At 43.6% G+C, this 19,008-nt stretch overlaps 1 protein-coding gene across 2 annotated transcripts in view; it reads right to left on the reverse strand.

The window, feature by feature from the left end:
* The window catches only part of LOC117272092 (cadherin-7-like), a 75,323-nt gene that overhangs the window by 23,103 nt on the left and 33,212 nt on the right, over positions 1-19,008 (reverse strand). For both annotated transcript variants that reach the window (XM_078173484.1, XM_078173485.1), the window contains exons 4-8: positions 18,762-18,929; positions 18,454-18,641; positions 10,173-10,426; positions 9,961-10,097; positions 9,450-9,571 (exon numbers count right to left, since the gene is read on the reverse strand). In XM_078173484.1, the coding sequence (XP_078029610.1) occupies positions 9,450-9,571; positions 9,961-10,097; positions 10,173-10,426; positions 18,454-18,641; positions 18,762-18,929 (869 nt within the window). The remainder of the gene's footprint in view (positions 1-9,449; positions 9,572-9,960; positions 10,098-10,172; positions 10,427-18,453; positions 18,642-18,761; positions 18,930-19,008) is intronic.

Raw genomic sequence — 19,008 nt, forward strand, 5'->3', positions numbered from 1 at the left:
TTAGTACACGTGCTGCTGCATTCTGAATTAGCTGGAGAGTATTTAAGGACTTACTAGAGCTACCTGATAATAGAGAGTTACAGTAATCCAGCCTAGAGGTAACAAAAGCGTGGACCAATTTTTCTGCATCTTTTCGGGTCAGGATAGGCCTAATTTTCATAATATTACGCAGATGAAAAAATGCAGTCCGTGAGGTTTGTTTTAAATGAGAATTAAAAGACAAATCTTGATCAAATATTACTCCGAGGTTTCTTACGGTAGTGCTAGAGGCCAGAGCAATGCCATCTAGAGAAACTATGTCATCAGATAAAGAGTCTCTGAGTTGTTTGGGGCCAAGAACAATAACTTCAGTTTTGTCTGAATTTAACATCAGGAAATTGGTGCTCATCCAAGTTTTTATGTCTTTAAGGCAGTTATAGAGTTTAGTTAATTGATTACTTTCTTCTGGCTTCATCGATAAATACAACTGAGTATCATCCGCATAACAATGGAAATTTATAGAGTGATTTCTAATGATGTTACCTAAAGGAAGCATATATAGAGTAAATAGGATTGGTCCAAGCACAGAACCTTGCGGAACTCCAAAACAAACTTTGGTACGTAAGGATGATTCATTATGAACGTCAACAAACAGAAAACGATCAGATAAATAATATTTAAACCAGCTTAGTGCAGAACCTTTTAGGCCAATTAAGTGATCCAGTCTCTGCAGTAGAATTTGATGGTCAATTGTGTCAAACGCCGCACTAAGATCTAATAAAACAAGTACAGAAACAAGTCCTTTGTCTGAAGCAATCAGAAGGTCATTTGTAATTTTAACTAGTGCTGTCTCAGTGCTATGATGCACTCTAAATCCTGACTGAAATTCCTCAAATAAATTATTATCATGGAGAAAATCACACAGCTGGTCTGCGACTACTTTCTCAAGGATCTTTGACATAAAGGGAAGATTAGATATTGGTCTATAGTTGGCTAACACCTCTGGATCCAGGGTGGGCTTTTTTAGTAGAGGTTTAATTACAGCTACCTTAAAAGACTGTGGTACATAGCCTGTTAATAAGGATATATTGATCATATCTAATCTATGAGTGTTAACTAAAGGAAAGACCTCCTTAAGCAGCCTAGTTGGGATGGGGTCTAAGAGACACGTTGATGATTTAGATGAAGAAATCACTGTGGTCAATTCTTGAAGAGAAATTGGGGAGAAGCAATCTAAATATATATTAGGTCTTACAGCTGTGTTTGAGGTTAGATAGGTACTATCTGAGGACAGGAGGTCATGAATTTTGCCTCTAATAGTTAGAATTTTGTCATGAAAAAAGCTCATAAAATCATTACTGCTAAGGGCTAAAGGAATACAAGGCTCAATAGAGCTTTGACTCTCAGTCAGCCTGGCTACAGTGCTGAAAAGAAACCTGGGGTTGTTCTTGTTTTCTTCTATTAATGCTGAGTAATAGTTTGCTCTGGCATTGCAGAGGCCCCTCTTATAAGTTTTAAGACTGTCTGTCCAGATTAAACGAGATTCTTCCAGTTTGGTTAATCGCCAGTTCCTTTCAAATTTTCGCGATATTTGTTTTAACTTACGGGTTTGAGAGTTATACCAAGGAGCAAACTTTCTTTGCTTTGTTAACTTCTTTTTAAGAGGAGCTACAGAGTCAAGTGTTGGTCACAGCGAGCCTACAGTGCTATCGACAAGATGATCAAAGTCAGTACGGGAAACCTCTGTTACTGAAGGTATTGGTATTGAATTTAACGACGAAGTAATCTTTTCCTTAAATTTTGTGACAGCACTATCTGATAAACATCTAGTATAGTAACTGTTGCTGAGTGGCGTGTAATCGAGTAAAAAGAAATCAAAAGTAATCAGATAATGATCTGATAGCAAGGGATTCTGTGGAAAGACTTTTAGGTTATCAATTTCAATTCCATACGTCAGAACTAGATCGAGGGTATGGTTAAAACAGTGAGTGGGTTCATGTACACCCTGACTGAAGCCAGTGGAGTCTATTAATGAGATAAACGCGGTAGCCAGGGAGTCATTATCAACGTCGACATGAATGTTAAAATCGCCTACAATAATAACTTTATCTGATTTAAGAACTAAACTGGATAAAAACTCTGAGAATTCAGATACAAATTCAGAATACGGGCCAGGAGCACGGTACACTATAACAAATAAAAGTGGCTGCGAGGTTTTCCAGGTCGGATGTAAAACACTAAGAACGAGGCTTTCAAATGAATTATAATCTAGTTTAGGTTTAGGGCTGATTAACAGACGAGTTAAAAAATGGCTGCAACTCCCCCTCCTCGGCCGCTGCCTCGAGGAATGTGGGTATTATTATGACTGGGAGGAGTGGACTCATTGAGACTGACATATTCATCTTGACACAGCCAGGTTTCAGTCAGACTGAGTAAATCAATATGATTATCTGATATTAATTCGTTTACTAACACTGCTTTAGACGATAGAGACCTGATATTTAACAGTCCGCATTTAATTCTCCTGTTTTGTCTTTCTGTCACAGAAGAGGTTTTAATTTTTATGAGGTTGTTATGCACAACTCCTCTTTGTTTAATTTTAGATTTAAATAATTTAGGTGGTCGGGGGACAGACACCGTTTGTATAAAACTATGAAAACTATGGCTCGGTAACTGAACTAGAAGCTCAGAGAGGCGTTTAGGACTGCAACTCTCTGTCCTGGTCTCAACTCTGGGTTGTCAGGGATTTAAATTACTAATAAAATTTGCCAGGTTCCTAGAAATGAGAGCAGCTCCATCCAAAGTGGGGTGAATGCCGTCTCTCCTAATAAGACCAGGTTTTCCCCAGAAAGTTTGCCAATTATTAACAAAACCCACATCGTTTGCTGGACACCACCTGGACAGCCAGCGATTAAATGATGACATGCGGCTAAACATGTCATCACTGGTCAGATTTGGGAGGGGTCCAGAGAAAACTACGGAGTCCGACATCGTTTTTGCATATTCACACACCGAGGCAATATTAATTTTAGTGACCTCCAATTGGCGTAACCGGGTGTCATTGCCGCCGACGTGAATAACAATCTTACTGAATCTACGTTTAGCTTTAGCCAGCAATTTTGAACTAGAAGCTCAGAGAGGCGTATAGGACTGCGACTCTGAGTCCTGATATCATTTCTAGGTTGTCGGGGATTTAAATTACTAATAAAGTTTGCCAGGTTCCTAGAAATGAGAGCAGCTCCATCCAAAGTGGGATGAATGCCGTCTCTCCTAATAAGACCAGGTTTTCCCCAGAAAGTTTGCCAATTATTAACGAAACCCACATCGTTTGCTGGACACCACCTGGACAGCCAGCGGTTAAATGATGACATGCGGCTAAACATGTCATCACTGGTCAGATTCGGGAGGGGTCCAGAGAAAACTACGGAGTCCGACATCGTTTTTGCATATTCACACACCGAGGCAATATTAATTTTAGTGACCTCCGATTGGCGTAACCGGGTGTCATTGCCGCCGACGTGAATAACAATCTTACTGAATCTACGTTTAGCTTTAGCCAGCAGTTTTAAATTTGACTCAATGTCGCCCGCTCTGGCCCCAGGGATACATTTGACTATGGCCGCTGGTGTTGCTAACTTCACGTTTCTCAGAATAGAGCTGCCAATAACCAGAGTTTTATCCTCAGCGGGTGTGTCACTGAGTGGGGAAAAGCGGTTGGAAACGTGAACAGGCTGGTGGTGAGCCGTGGGCTTCGGCTTGGAGCTGCGCCTCTCACGAACAGTTACCCAGCCTCCCGGCTGAATGGGAGTTGCCGGAGGACAGTTAGCAGAGGCTAAGGCTATGCTATGTGGCTCCGCACCGGCTACAGGGGGCTGGCTAACTACCGCAGCTACTGAATGGTTTTCCATGGTGTGGAGCCGCGCTTCTAATTCACTAAGCCTCACCTCCAACGCAGCAAATAAGCTTATTACACTTATTACAATTACCACTGTCGCTAAAGGAGGCAGAGGCATAACTGAAGATTTGGCACACCGAGCAAGAAAGAGCAGAGGGAGAAGCCATCGCTAACTGTAAAGCTAATGTAGCTACCAAGGCTAGTAACGTGCAAACAACAGCTAAAAGATTAGCGAGAAAGTCGTAGAAAGGAGGAGAGCTATAAGTGCTTAAACAGAACCACTGTGGGTTAAGACTTGAAATAGACGTTAAAGCAACTGAAGTGAGAAAGCAGGTTAGCAGAATTCACCAGAGCAGTACAGAGACGCTGTCACAGAAACACCGGAAATGACACAACTCGCTTACCGCAATACGTCAGCATGTCAGGTCCCAAGTTCATCATCATCATCATCATGACCATCATCATCATCATCATGACCATCATCACCATCATCATAACAACCATCATCACCATCATCACCATCATCATAACCATCATCATCACCATCATCATCATCACCACCACCATCATCATCATCATCATCACCACCATCACCATCATCATCACCATCATCACCATCATCATCATCACCATCATCACCATCATCATCATCACCACCAACATCATCATCATCATCATCATCACCATCATCGTCACCACCACCATCATCATCATCATGACCATCATAACCATCATCATCACCATCACCATCATCATCATCATCATCACCATCATTATCACCATCATCATTATCATCATCATCATCACCATCATCATCATAATCACGTAATGCCTACATGATGTCTACATGATGTTCACGTAATGTTTACATGATGTTTACATGATGTTCACGTAATGTCTACATGATGGTCACGTAATGTTTACATGATGTCTACATGATGTTCACGTAATGTCTACATGATGTTTACATGATGTTCACGTAATGTCTACATGATGGTCACGTAATGTTTACATGATGTCTACATGATGTTCACGTAATGTCTACATGATGTCTACATGATGTTCACGTAATGTTTACCCACTTTGGATGGAGCTGCTCTCATTTCTAGGAACCTGGCAAATTTTAATAGTAATTCAAAACCCTGACAACCCAGAGTTGAGATCAGGACTCAGAGTCGCAGTCCTATGCGCCTCTCTGAGCTTCTAGTTCAGTTACCCAGCCATAGTTTTCATAGCTTTATACAAACGGTGTCTGTCCCCCGACCACCTAAATTATTTAAATCTAAAATTAAAGAAAGAGGAGTTGTGCATAACAACCTCATAAAAATTAAAACCTCTTCTGTGACAGGAAGACAAAACAGGAGAATTAAATGTGGACTGTTAAATATCAGGTCTCTATCGTCTAAAGCAGTGTTAGTAAACAAATTAATATCAGATAATCATATTGATTTACTCAGTCTCACTGAAACCTGGCTGTGTCCAGATGAATATGTTCGTCTAAATGAGTCCACTCCTCCCCATCATAATAACACATTACTCGAGGCAGCGGCCGAGGAGGGGGAGTTGCAGCCATTTTTAACTCTAGTGTGTTAATCAGCCCTAAACCTAAACTAGATTATAATTCATTTGAAAGCCTCGTTCTTAGTGTTTTACATCCGACCTGGAAAACCTCGCAGCCACTTTTATTTGTTATAGTGTACCGTGCTCCTGGCCCGTATTCTGAATTTGTATCTGAATTCTCAGAGTTTTTATCCAGTTTAGTTCTGAAATCAGATAAAATTATTATTGTAGGCGATTTTAACATTCATGTCGACATTGATAATGACTCCCTGGCTACCGCGTTTATCTCATTATTAGACTCCATTGGCTTCAGTCAGGGTGTACATGAACCCACTCATTGTTTTAACCATACCCTCGATCTAGTTCTGACGTATGGAATTGAAATTGATAACCTAACAGTCTTTCCACAGAATCCCTCGCTATCGGATCATTATTTGATTACTTCTGATTTCTTTTTACTCGATTACACGCCACTCAGCAACAGTTACTATACTAGATGTTTATCAGATAGTGCTGTTGCAAAATTTAAGGAAATGATTCCTCCGTCGTTAAATTCAATACCAAGTCCTTCAGTAACAGAGGTTTCCCATGCCGACTTTAACCTCTCCTGAATTGATCATCTTGTCGATAGCACCATAGGCTCGCTGCGAACAACACTCGACTCTGTAGCTCTTCGTAAAAAGAAGTTAACAAAGCAAAGAAAGTTCGCTCCTTGGTATAACTCTCAAACCCGTAAGTTAAAACAAATATCGCAAAAATTTGAAAGGGATTGGCGATTAACCAAACTGGAAGAATCTCGTTTAATCTGGACAGACAGTCTCAAAACATATAAGAGGGGCCTCCGCAATACCAGAGCAAACTATTACTCAGCATTAATAGAAGAAAACAAGAATAACCCCAGGTTTCTTTTCAGCACTGTAGCCAGGCTGACTGAGAGTCAAAGCTCTATTGAGCCTTGTATTCCTTTAGCCCTTAGCAGTAATGATTTTATGAGCTTTTTTAATGACAAAATTCTAACTATTAGAGGCAAAATTCATGACCTCCTGTCCTCAGATAGTACCTATCTAAACTCAAACACAGCTGTAAGACCTAATATATATTTAGATTGCTTCTCCCCAATTTCTCTTCAAGAATTGACAGCAGTGATTTCTTCATCTAAATCATCAATGTGTCTCTTAGACCCCATCCCAACTAGGCTACTTAAGGAGATCTTTCCTTTAGTTAACACTCATATATTAGATATGATCAATATATCCTTATTAACAGGCTATGTACCACAGTCTTTTAAGGTAGCTGTAATTAAACCTCTCCTAAAAAAGCCCATCCTGGATCCAGAGGTTTTAGCCAACTATAGACCACTATCTAATCTTCCCTTTCTTTCAAAGATCCTTGAGAAAGTAGTCGCAGACCAGCTGTGTGATTTTCTCCATGATAATAATTTATTTGAGGAATTTCAGTCAGGATTTAGAGTGCATCATAGCACTGAGACAGCACTAGTTAAAATTACAAATGACCTTCTGATTGCTTCAGACAAAGGACTCGTCTCTGTTCTTGTTTTATTAGATCTTAGTGCGGCGTTTGACACTATTGACCATCAAATTCTACTGCAGAGACTGGATCACTTAATTGGCCTAAAAGGTTCTGTACTGAGCTGGTTTAAATCTTATTTATCTGATCATTTTCAGTTTGTTGACGTTCATAATGAATCATCCTTACGTACTAAAGTTTGTTTTGGAGTTCTGCAAGGTTCTGTGCTCGGACCAATCCTATTTACTCTATATATGCTTCCTTTAGGTAACATCATTAGAAATCACTCTATAAATTTCCATTGTTATGCGGATGATACACAGTTGTATTTATTGATGAAGCCAGAAGAAAGTAATCAATTAACCAAACTCCATAACTGCCTTAAAGACATAAAAACTTGGATGAGCACCAATTTCCTGATGTTAAATTCAGACAAAACTGAAGTTATTGTTCTTGGCCCCAAACAACTCAGAGACTCTTTATCTGATGACATAGTTTCTCTAGATGGCATTGCTTTGGCCTCTAGCACTACCGTAAGAAACCTCGGAGTAACATTTGATCAAGATTTGTCTTTTAATTCTCATTTAAAACAAACCTCACGGACTGCATTTTTTCATCTGCGTAATATTATGAAAATTAGGCCTATCCTGACCCGAAAAGATGCAGAAAAATTGATCCATGCTTTTGTAACCTATGGAATATACCTGTGGAACCATCTTCCTGTTACGGTCCGGGAGGCAGACACCGTGTCCACATTTAAGACTAGACTTTTCCTAGATTTTCCTCTTTGATAAAGCTTATAGTTAGGGCTGGCTCAGGCTTGCCCTGTACCAGCCCCTAGTTAGGCTGACTTAGGCCTAGACTGCCGGAGGACCCCCCTATAATACACCGGGCACCTTCGTCCTATTACTGCATCTTGCTAACTCGGCCATTCTGGATGTCACTAACTCGGCTTCTTCTCCGGAGCCTTTGTGCTCCACTGTCTCTCAGATTAACTCATATCACAGCGGTGCCTGGACAGCGTGACGTGTGTGGTTGTGCTGCTGCCGTGGTCCTGCCAGATGCCTCCTGCTGCTGCTGCCATCATTAGTCATTAGTCATACTTATACTGTTATTATACACATATGACTATTGTCACACATGTATACTGCCAGATATTAATACATACTTTCAACATATTGTACCACAGTAGCCAGAACTATAATTATAATATTATTACTTTCAATAATGTTGTTGTAAGCTACTGTTATTACTTGCATCTCTCTCTCTCTCTCTCTGTCTCTCTCTGTCTCTCTCTCTCTCTGTCTCTCTCTCTCTCTCTCTGTCTCTCTCTCTCTGTCTCATTGTGTCATACGGATTACTGTTAATTTATTATGTTGATCTGTTCTGTACGACATCTATTGCACGTCTGTCCGTCCTGGAAGAGGGATCCCTCCTCAGTTGCTCTTCCTGAGGTTTCTACCGTTTTTTTCCCCCGTTAAAGGGTTTTTTGGGGAGTTTTTCCTGATCAGCTGTGAGGGTCATAAGGACAGAGGGATGTCGTATGCTGTAAAGCCCTGTGAGGCAAATTGTGATTTGTGATATTGGGCTTTATAAATAAAATTGATTGATTGATGAGCACAGCAACACCATTTTAGGCCAGGGGCCTATAGTGCCTCAAGTGGCGAAACCAGGAACTGCATTGAAAAGACAGCGGGGCTCTTAAAGTAGAAAATGGCTCAATCTGGTGTTTTTTTCTTCTTATTGGGTCTCTCTTCCCAACCTGGCTGCCAGAGATAGAAAAATCATGTTTTTTATGTAAATTGCAGGGGAATCAAAAAATGTCATTTTAATGGGTTTCAATGGGGACCTTTTTCGGCTGAGGGGGCATGGTGTCTTAAAAGGTTGCCATGTGTGTATTTTAGGAGCAGCTTTAAAATTTCAAAATATTACCAAAATTAAGTTTTCTGACCAAATGTCATGCTATGTGCATGAACACAGCCAAAGCTATTAAAAAATACAACTAAAAAATGACTGAAAAGGACCTTTTCCGTCCGAGTGGGACAACATAGTTAAAGTGAACATTCATAAACATCAGTGTCAGTGAACGCAGCGCTGACGACTGTATGTCTGATTATAATCAAACATATGATGTTCTAATTTAGAGGAAATGGATCGTTTGATTTTCAGCAGGTGTTTTTGGATCAATGAAAACTTTGCTTCACAAATGTGTCCGTCCGTCTGATTTATTTACAGATGAATTCACTGTTTGTTAAAGTCAGTTTTTCTTTTCAGTGATGAGTCGGCTCAAACATCCAGTTTTAAAAACTCATATTTCATATGTTCATACTCGTACTCGTACTCATATGTTGTTCTATAAAAACATTTGTGATCCGAATCTTCGTGTTTGAATTTCTGCTGATTTAAAAAAAATAAAAATTAACTGACAGAAAAGAGTTTTAATCTGATGTCAGTGGTGGAGCAGATGGCACCAGGTTTTCAGATTTACCTGTCCAGGTCGGCTGTTCTCACAGACGAAGGTTTCGTACTCAACGGCGAAGCTTGGAGCATTGTCGTTAACGTCCGTCACAGAGACTAGAACCACAGCTTTCCCCACCTGAGACGGATCCACTGACACACAGTAACACACCTGTCAGGTACACCTCTTCAAAATAAAAGACTCCACACATTCAGGAAATAACAAAGAGGAAGTTAAGGGTTCATCATTCAGGAAAATCCTCTCCATGTTCACATTGATCCCGTCCCCACATCTGGACAGTCAGCAGCATGTTAGCTTAGCTTAGCATAAAGACTGGGAACAGGGGAAGCCATGACCGTGACGCCTTGTAGTTTGGGGGCAGGGTGTCTCAGGGTGCAACACTGATGTCTCACAGATGTTTTTGGTTCTAGTGGACAGAGTTCCTGGATTTTCAGCAGGGTTAGAGCTGACATAACCCCCCCCAAAACCCCTGACCCTGACCCCTTAACCCCAACCCGCTTACGCCTTAAACGTGACTCACGGCTCTCCATGGCGAGGATGGTGATGTTGTGTAGAGCGATGACCTCTCTGTCCAGAGGTCGGGCTGTTGTGATCACACCTGAACTGCTGTCAACATCAAAGTAATGCTCCACGTCTGACTTCCAGTCTATCGAGTACCTGCGGACAGTTTCAAACATTAAACCTCAGCGCTCCCATTGATTCTGTGTCTGTGACAGTGTTGATGTGTCATACCTGATGGGACTGCTCTTGGCATCGGGATCGTGAGCTGAAACTGATCCCACATCAGTTCCCACTGGAGCTGCCTCAGAGATCATCATCCGACTGACGGAGGAGGAGAAGACTGGAGGCTCGTCCAGGTTCTCCACCAGCAGACGAACCGTCACCACGTCGCTGAATGGACTCATGGTCAGGAAACGAGTGTCCACGTAACGATTGCATGCCTCAACTCGCAGTGTGAAGCTCGACTTGGTTTCAAAATCCAGAGTCTGGAGGAAGGGGGTGGGGATGCTCAGAAGATTAAACTTTTCTACTTCCTGTTTCATTTTGTCGTCATGACGAGAAACTGCGTCTGATTAAACAGGACAGACTGAACGTTGTCCTGAAAACTCTGACTGAACCTGAGGGCAGAACGTTTTTGGTGTTTCCAGGCATCAGTGATGTGAATCTAAACTTCAGACCCAGCGTTCTGATAGCTGTTCTACAGAAGAAGACACTCCGCTGGGGCTGCCACTGGAGCAGATCGTGGGCTAATGTAGTGATCAGAGAAGAAGACAATCCAAAGCTGCACGTGTTCTCAAAGGTGGACTAAGGTCTGTTCAAGTTCCGGACGAAGGAACCAACAACAGAGACAAACTTCGGAATGTTCTTCAATGAAACAGGTCACTGCCTACAATGAGTCCTGGACCTGCGACAAGCAAATCAGGACCTGTTACAAGGAAACCAGTACCTGCTACATGGAAACCAGTACCTGCTACAAAGAAGACAGGATCTGCTACAAGAAAACCAAAACCTGCGATAAGGAAACCATGACCTGCTACAAGGAAACCAGTACCTGCTAAAAGGAAACCACGACCTCCTACAAGGAAACCAGTACCTACTAAAAGGAAACCAATACCTGCTACAAGGAAGACAGGATCTGCTACAAAAAAAACCTAGAACCTGCTATAAGGAAACCACAACCTGCTACAAGGAAACCAGTACCTACTAAAAGGAAACCAGTACCTGCTACAAGGAAGACAGGATCTGCTACAAGAAAACTAGAACCTGCTACATGTACCAGTACCTGCTAAAAAGGAAACCAGTACCTGCTACAAGTAAACCAGTACCTGCTACAAGGAAACCAGTACCTGCTACAAAGAAACCAGTACCTGCTGTAAGGAAACCAGCACCTGCTACAGGGAAACCAGGATGTGCTACAAAGAAACCAGAACATGTTTCAAAGAAATGGAAATCAGGACCTGCTACAAAGAAATCAGGACCATCAACAAGGAAACCAGTACCTGTTTCAAGGAAAACCAGGACATGCTACAAGGAAACTAGGACCCTCCACAAAGAAATCAGGACCATCAACAAGGAAACCAGTACCTGTTTCAAGGAAACCCGTACCTGCTACAAGGAAACTAGGACCTGCTACAAAGAAATCAGGACCATCAACAAGGAAACCAGCACCTGTTTCAAGGAAACCCGTACCTGCTACAAGGAAACTAGGACCTGCTACAAAGAAATCAGGACCATCAACAAGGAAACCAGCACCTGTTTCAAGGAAACCCGTAACTGCTACAAGGAAACTAGAACCTGCTACAAAGAAACCAGGACCATCTACAAGGAAACCCTGGACCAGTTTCAAGGAAACCAGTACCTGCTACAAGGAAACCAGGCCCTGCTACAAGGAAACTAGTACCTGCTACAGGGAAACCCGTACCTGCTACAAGGTACAAGGAAACCAGTATCTGTTACAAAGAAATCAGGACCATCAACAAGGAAACCAGTACCTGTTTCAAGGAAACCCGTACCTGCTACAAAGAAATCAGGACCATCAACAAGGAAACCAGTACCTGTTTCAAGGAAACCCATACCTGCTACAAGGAAACTAGGACCTACTACAAAGAAACCAGGACCATCTACAAGGAAACCAGGACCAGTTTCAAGGAAACCAGTACCTGATACAAGGAAACCAGGAGCTGCTACAAGGAAACCACGACCTGCTACAAGGTACAAGGAAACCACGACCTGCTACAAAGTACAAGGAAACCACGATCTGCTACAAGGACATCAGTTCCTGCTACAAGGAAACCAGTACCTGTTTAAAGGAAACCAGTACCTGCTACAGGGAAACCAGGACCTGCTACAAAGAAACCAGGACCATCTACAAGGAAACCAGGACCAGTTTAAAGGAAACCAGGACCTGCTGCAAGGAAACCAGTACCTGCTACAAGGAAACCACGACCTGCTACAAGGTACAAGGAAACCAGTACCCGTTTCAAGGAAACCAGGACCTGCGACAAAGAAACCAGTTCCTGCTACAAGGAAACCAGTACCTGTTTTAAGGAAAACAGGACCTTCTACAAAGAAACCACGACCTGCTACAAGGAAACCACGACCTGCTACAAGGTACAAGAAAGCCAGTATCTGCTACAAAGAAACCAGGACCTGCTACAAGGACACCAGTTACTGCTACAAGGAAACCAGTACCTGTTTTAAGGAAAACAAGACCTGCTACATGGAAACCAGTACCTGCTACAATCAATCAATCAATCAATCAATTTTAAACAGGACCTGCTACAAAGAAAACACGACCTGCTACAAGGAAACCACGACCTGCTACAAGGTACAAAGAAACCAGTATCTGCTACAAGGACCTGCTACAAGGACACCAGTTCCTGCTACAAGGAAACCAGTACCTGTTTTAAGGAAAACAGGACCTGCTACAAAGAAACCACGACCTGCTACAAGAAAACCATGACCTGCTACAAAAAAACCACAACCTGCTACAAGGACACCAGTTCCTGCTACAAGGAAACCAGGACCTGTTTTATGGAAAACAGGACCTGCTACAAGGAAACTATGATTTGCTACAAGGAAGACAGGACCTGCTGCAAGGAAACTACGACCTGCTTCAAGGAAACCAATACCTGTTTTAAGGAAACCAGCACCTGCTACAAAGACACCAGTATCAACTACAAGGATACCAGTACCTGCTACAAGGAAACTACGACCTACTACAAAGAAACCAGGACCTGCTACAAAAATACCAGTACCTTCTACAAGAAAACCAGTATCTGCTACAAGGAAACCAGGACCTGCTACAAGTAAACCAGGACCTGCTACAAGGAAACTATGAACTACTACAATGAAGACAGGACCTGTTACAAAGAAACTACGACCTTCTACTAGGACACCAGTACCTGCTTCAAGGAAACCAATACCTGTTTTAAGGAAACCAGGACCTGCTGCAAGGAAACCAGCACCTACTACAAGGAAACCAGCACCTGCTACAAGGACACCAGTACCTACTACAAGGATACCAGTACCTGCTACATGGAAACCAGTACCTGCTACAAGGAAACCACGACCTGCTACAAGTAAACCATGACCTGCTACAAGGAAACCAGGACCTGCTAAAAGGAAACTACGAACTACTACAATGAAGACAGGACCTGTTACAAGGAAAATACGACCTTCTACTAGGACACCAGTACCTGCTTCAAGGAAACCAATACCTGTTTTAAGGAAACCAGGACCTGCTACAAGGAAACCAGCACCTACTACAAGGAAACCAGCACCTGCTACAAGGACACCAGTACCTACTACAAGGATACCAGTACCTGCTACATGGAAACCAGTACCTGCTACAAGGAAACCACGACCTGCTACAAGGAAACCATGACCTGCTACAAGGAAACCAGTACCTGCTCCAAGCAAGCCAGGACCTGTTTTAAGGAAACCAGTACCTGCTACAAAAAAACAGTAACTGCTACAAGGACACCAGTACCTGCTACAAGGACACCAGAACCTGCTACAAGGAAACCAGGATCTGCTACAAGGACACCCGTACCTGCCACAAGGAAATCAGTACCTGCTACAAGGAAACCAGGACCTGCTACAAGGAAACCAGTACCTGCTACAAGGACACCAGTACCTGCTACAAGGAAACCAGAACCTGCTACAAGGAAACTATGAACTACTACAATGAAGACAGGACCTGTTACAAAGAAACTACGACCTTCTACTAGGACACCAGTACCTGCTACAAGGAAACCAACACCTGTTTGAAGGAAACCAGGACCTACTACAAGGAAACCAGCACCTACTACAAGGAAACCAGCACCTGCTACAAGGACACCAGTACCTACTACAAGGATACCAGTACCTGCTACAAGGAAATCAATAGCTGCTTCAAGGAAACCAGTACCTGCTATAAGCAAACCAGGACCTTTTTTAAGGAAACCATTACGTGCTACAAAGAAACCAGTACCTGCTACAAGGACACCAGTACCTGCTACAAAGAAACCAGTACCGGCTACAAGGACACCAGTACCTGTTTTAAGGAAACCAGAACCTGCTACAAGAAAACCAGGACCTGCTACAAGGAGACCAGGATCTGCTACAAGGACACCAGTACCTGCCACAAGGAAAAAAGGATCTGCTACAAGGAAACCAGTACCTGCTACAAGCAAACCAGGACTTGTTTTAAGGAAACTAGGACCTGCTACGAAGAAACCAGTACCGGCTGCAAGGACCCCAGTACCTGCTACAAGGAAACCAGAACCTGCTACAAGGAAACCAGGACCTGCTACAAGGACACCAGTACGTGCCACAAGGAAATCAGTAACTGCTACAAGGATACCAGTACCTGCCACAAGGAAACCAGGATCTGCTACAAGGAAACCAGGACCTGTTTTAAGGAAACTAGGACCTGCTACAAAGAAACCAGTACCTGCTACAAGCAAACCAGGACCTGTTTTAAGGAAACTAGGACCTGCTACAAAGAAACCAGTACCTGCTACAAGGACATCAGTACCTGCTACAAGGAAACCAGAACCTGCTACAAGGAAACCAGGACCTGCTACAAGCAAACCAGGACTTGTTTTAAGGAAACCAGTACCTGCTACAAAGAAACCAGTACCTGCTACAAGCAAACCAGGACCTGTTTTAAGGAAACCAGGACCTGCTACAAAGAAACCAGTACCTGCTACAAGGACACCAGTACCTGCTACAAGGACACCAGTACCTGCTACAAGGAAACCAGAACCTGCTACAAGGAAACCAGGATCTGCTACAAGGACAACCGTACCTGCCACAAGGAAATCAGTACCTGCTACAAGGAAACTAGGACCTGCTACAAGGACTGCAGTGCCTGCTACAAGGAAACCAGAACCTGCTACAAGGAAACCAGGACCTGCTACAAGCAAACCAGGACTTGTTTCAAGGAAACCAGTACCTGCTACAAAGAAGCCAGTACCTGCTACAAGGACACCAGTACCTGCTACAAGGAAACCAGAACCTGCTACAAGGAAACCAGTACCTGCCACAAGGAAATCAGTACGTGCTACAAGGACACCAGTACCTGTTTTAAAGAAACCAGGACCTGCTACAAGAAAACCAGTACCTGCTACAAAGAAAGCAGTACCTGCTACAAGGACACCAGTACCTGCTACAAGGAAACCAGAACCTGCTACAAGGAAACCAGTCCCTGCTACAAGGAAACCAGGACCTGCTACAAAGAAACCAGTACCTGCTACAAGGACACCAGTACCTGCTACAAGGAAACCAGTACCTGCTACAAGGAAACCAGGACCTGCTACAAAGAAACCAGTACCTGCTATAAGCAAACCACAACCTGTTTTAAGGAAACCTGTACCTGCTACAAAGAAACTAGTACCGGCTACAAGGACACCAGTACCTGCTACAAGGAAACCAGAACCTGCTACAAGAAAACCAGGACCTGCTACAAGGAGACCAGTACTTGCCACAAGGAAATCAGTAACTGCTACAAGGACACCAGTACCTGCCACAAGGAAACCAGGATCTGCTACAAGGAAACCAGTACCTGCTACAAGCAAACCAGGACCTGTTTTAAGGAAAGTAGGACCTGCTACAAAGAAACCAGTACCTGCTATAAGGACACCAGTACCTGCTACAAGGAAACCAGTACCTGCTACAAGGAAACCAGGACCTGCTACAAGCAAACCAGGATCTGCTACAAGCAAACCAGGACTTGTTTTAAGGAAACCAGTACCTGCTACAAAGAAACCAGGACCTGCTACAAGCAAACCAGGACTTGTTTCAAGGAAACCAGTACCTGCTACAAAGAAGCCAGTACCTGCTACAAGGACACCAGTACCTGCTACAAGGAAACCAGAACCTGCTACAAGGAAACCAGTACCTGCCACAAGGAAATCAGTACGTGCTACAAGGACACCAGTACCTGTTTTAAAGAAACCAGGACCTGCTACAAGAAAACCAGTACCTGCTACAAAGAAAGCAGTACCTGCTACAAGGACACCAGTACCTGCTACAAGGAAACCAGAACCTGCTACAAGGAAACCAGTACCTGCCACAAGGAAATCAGTACGTGCTACAAGGACACCAGTACCTGTTTTAAAGAAACCAGGACCTGCTACAAGAAAACCAGTACCTGCTACAAAGAAAGCAGTACCTGCTACAAGGACACCAGTACCTGCTACAAGGAAACCAGAACCTGCTACAAGGAAACCAGTCCCTGCTACAAGGAAACCAGGACCTGCTACAAAGAAACCAGTACCTGCTACAAGCAAACCAGGACTTGTTTCAAGGAAACCAGTACCTGCTACAAAGAAGCCAGTACCTGCTACAAGGACACCAGTACCTGCTACAAGGAAACCAGAACCTGCTACAAGGAAACCAGTACCTGCCACAAGGAAATCAGTACGTGCTACAAGGACACCAGTACCTGTTTTAAAGAAACCAGGACCTGCTACAAGAAAACCAGTACCTGCTACAAAGAAAGCAGTACCTGCTACAAGGACACCAGTACCTGCTACAAGGAAACCAGAACCTGCTACAAGGAAACCAGTCCCTGCTACAAGGAAACCAGGACCTGCTACAAAGAAACCAGTACCTGCTACAAGGACACCAGTACCTGCTACAAGGAAACCAGTACCTGCTACAAGGAAACCAGGACCTGCTACAAAGAAACCAGTACCTGCTATAAGCAAACCACAACCTGTTTTAAGGAAACCTGTACCTGCTACAAAGAAACTAGTACCGGCTACAAGGACACCAGTACCTGCTACAAGGAAACCAGAACCTGCTACAAGAAAACCAGGACCTGCTACAAGGAGACCAGTACCTGCCACAAGGAAATCAGTAACTGCTACAAGGACACCAGTACCTGCCACAAGGAAACCAGGATCTGCTACAAGGAAACCAGTACCTGCTACAAGCAAACCAGGACATGTTTTAAGGAAAGTAGGACCTGCTACAAAGAAACCAGTACCTGCTATAAGGACACCAGTACCTGCTACAAGGAAACCAGTACATGCTACAAGGAAACCAGGACCTGCTACAAGCAAACCAGGATCTGCTACAAGCAAACCAGGACTTGTTTTAAGGAAACCAGTACCTGCTACAAAGAAACCAGAACCTGCTACAAGGAAACCAGTACCTGCCACAAGGAAATCAGTACCTGCTACAAGGACACCACTACCTGTTTTAAGGAAACCAGGACCTGCTACAAGGAAACCACAAACTGCTTCAAAGACACCGGTACCTGCTACAAGGAAACCAGTACCTGCTGCAAGGAAACCAGAACCTGCTACAAGGAAACCAGGACCTGATACAAGGAAACCAGTACCTGCTACAAGCAAACCAGGACCTGTTTTAAGGAAACCAGTACCTGCAACAAAGAAACCAGTACCTGCTACAAGGTCACCAGTACCTGCTACAAGGAAACCAACACCTGTTTGAAGGAAACCAGGACCTGCTACAAACAAACCAGGACCTGTTTTAAGGAAACCAGGACCTGCTACAAGGAAACCACAAACTGCTTCAAAGACACCGGTACCTGCTACAAGGAAACCAGTACCTGCTGCAAGGAAACCAGAACCTGCTACAAGGAAACCAGGACCTGATACAAGGAAACCAGTACCTGCTACAAGCAAACCAGGACCTGTTTTAAGGAAACCAGTACCTGCAACAAAGAAACCAGTACCTGCTACAAGGAAACCAACACCTGTTTGAAGGAAACCAGGACCTGCTACAAACAAACCAGGACCTGTTTTAAGGAAACCAGTCCTTGCTACAAAGAAACCAGTACCTGCCACAAGGACACCAGTACCTGCTACAAGGAAACTAGGACCTGCTACAAGGAAACCACAACCTGCTACAAAGACACCAGTACCTGCTACAAGGAAACCAGGACCTGCTACAAGGAAACCAGGAACCCGGGAAAATGTGGGGAAGGTTTAACGTTAACAAAATTTGGATACTGTCCAACTCTAGTTGACAGAAGTTTCTGGAAAGAAACCATTACCTTCTGCAGCGTGATCAGTCCCTCCTGTGTGTTCGGATCAGTGATCATCCTGAAGGTTCCCAGTCCATCTCCATCCAGGATCCTGTAGTCCATCTCAGCGTTTGGACCGATGTCTAGATCCAGGGCTTTGATCTTAGCGACTACGGCGGAAACCAGTGTCGATTCTGGAACCCTGAACTGGTAACTCTCTGAAGGGACAGACACACACACAGGTAAGCACACAGGTACAAAAAGGTTCCTGAATCACCTTCAGATGTCACGTCAGTGCGTTGATGATGTCACATCTACAGTTCAAAAGTCAGACTTACTGCGGGGGAAGCGAGGGGGGTTGTCGTTGACATCAGTCAGCCTCACTGTGACAGAGGTAGTTCCGGACAAACCACCCATCTGACCAATCATGTCTTTGGCCTGGACGATCAGCAGGTAATGGTCCTGCACCTCTCGGTCCATGTCAGGTAGAGCTGTCCGCACCACACCTGCAGGACAGGTGAGACTGAACTGTAATAAACACAGCTACACACCTGCAGGACAGGTGAGACTGAGCTGTAATAAACA

This window comes from Epinephelus lanceolatus, chromosome 12, assembly GCF_041903045.1.
Source record: "Epinephelus lanceolatus isolate andai-2023 chromosome 12, ASM4190304v1, whole genome shotgun sequence".
Taxonomy (NCBI): domain Eukaryota; kingdom Metazoa; phylum Chordata; class Actinopteri; order Perciformes; family Serranidae; genus Epinephelus; species Epinephelus lanceolatus.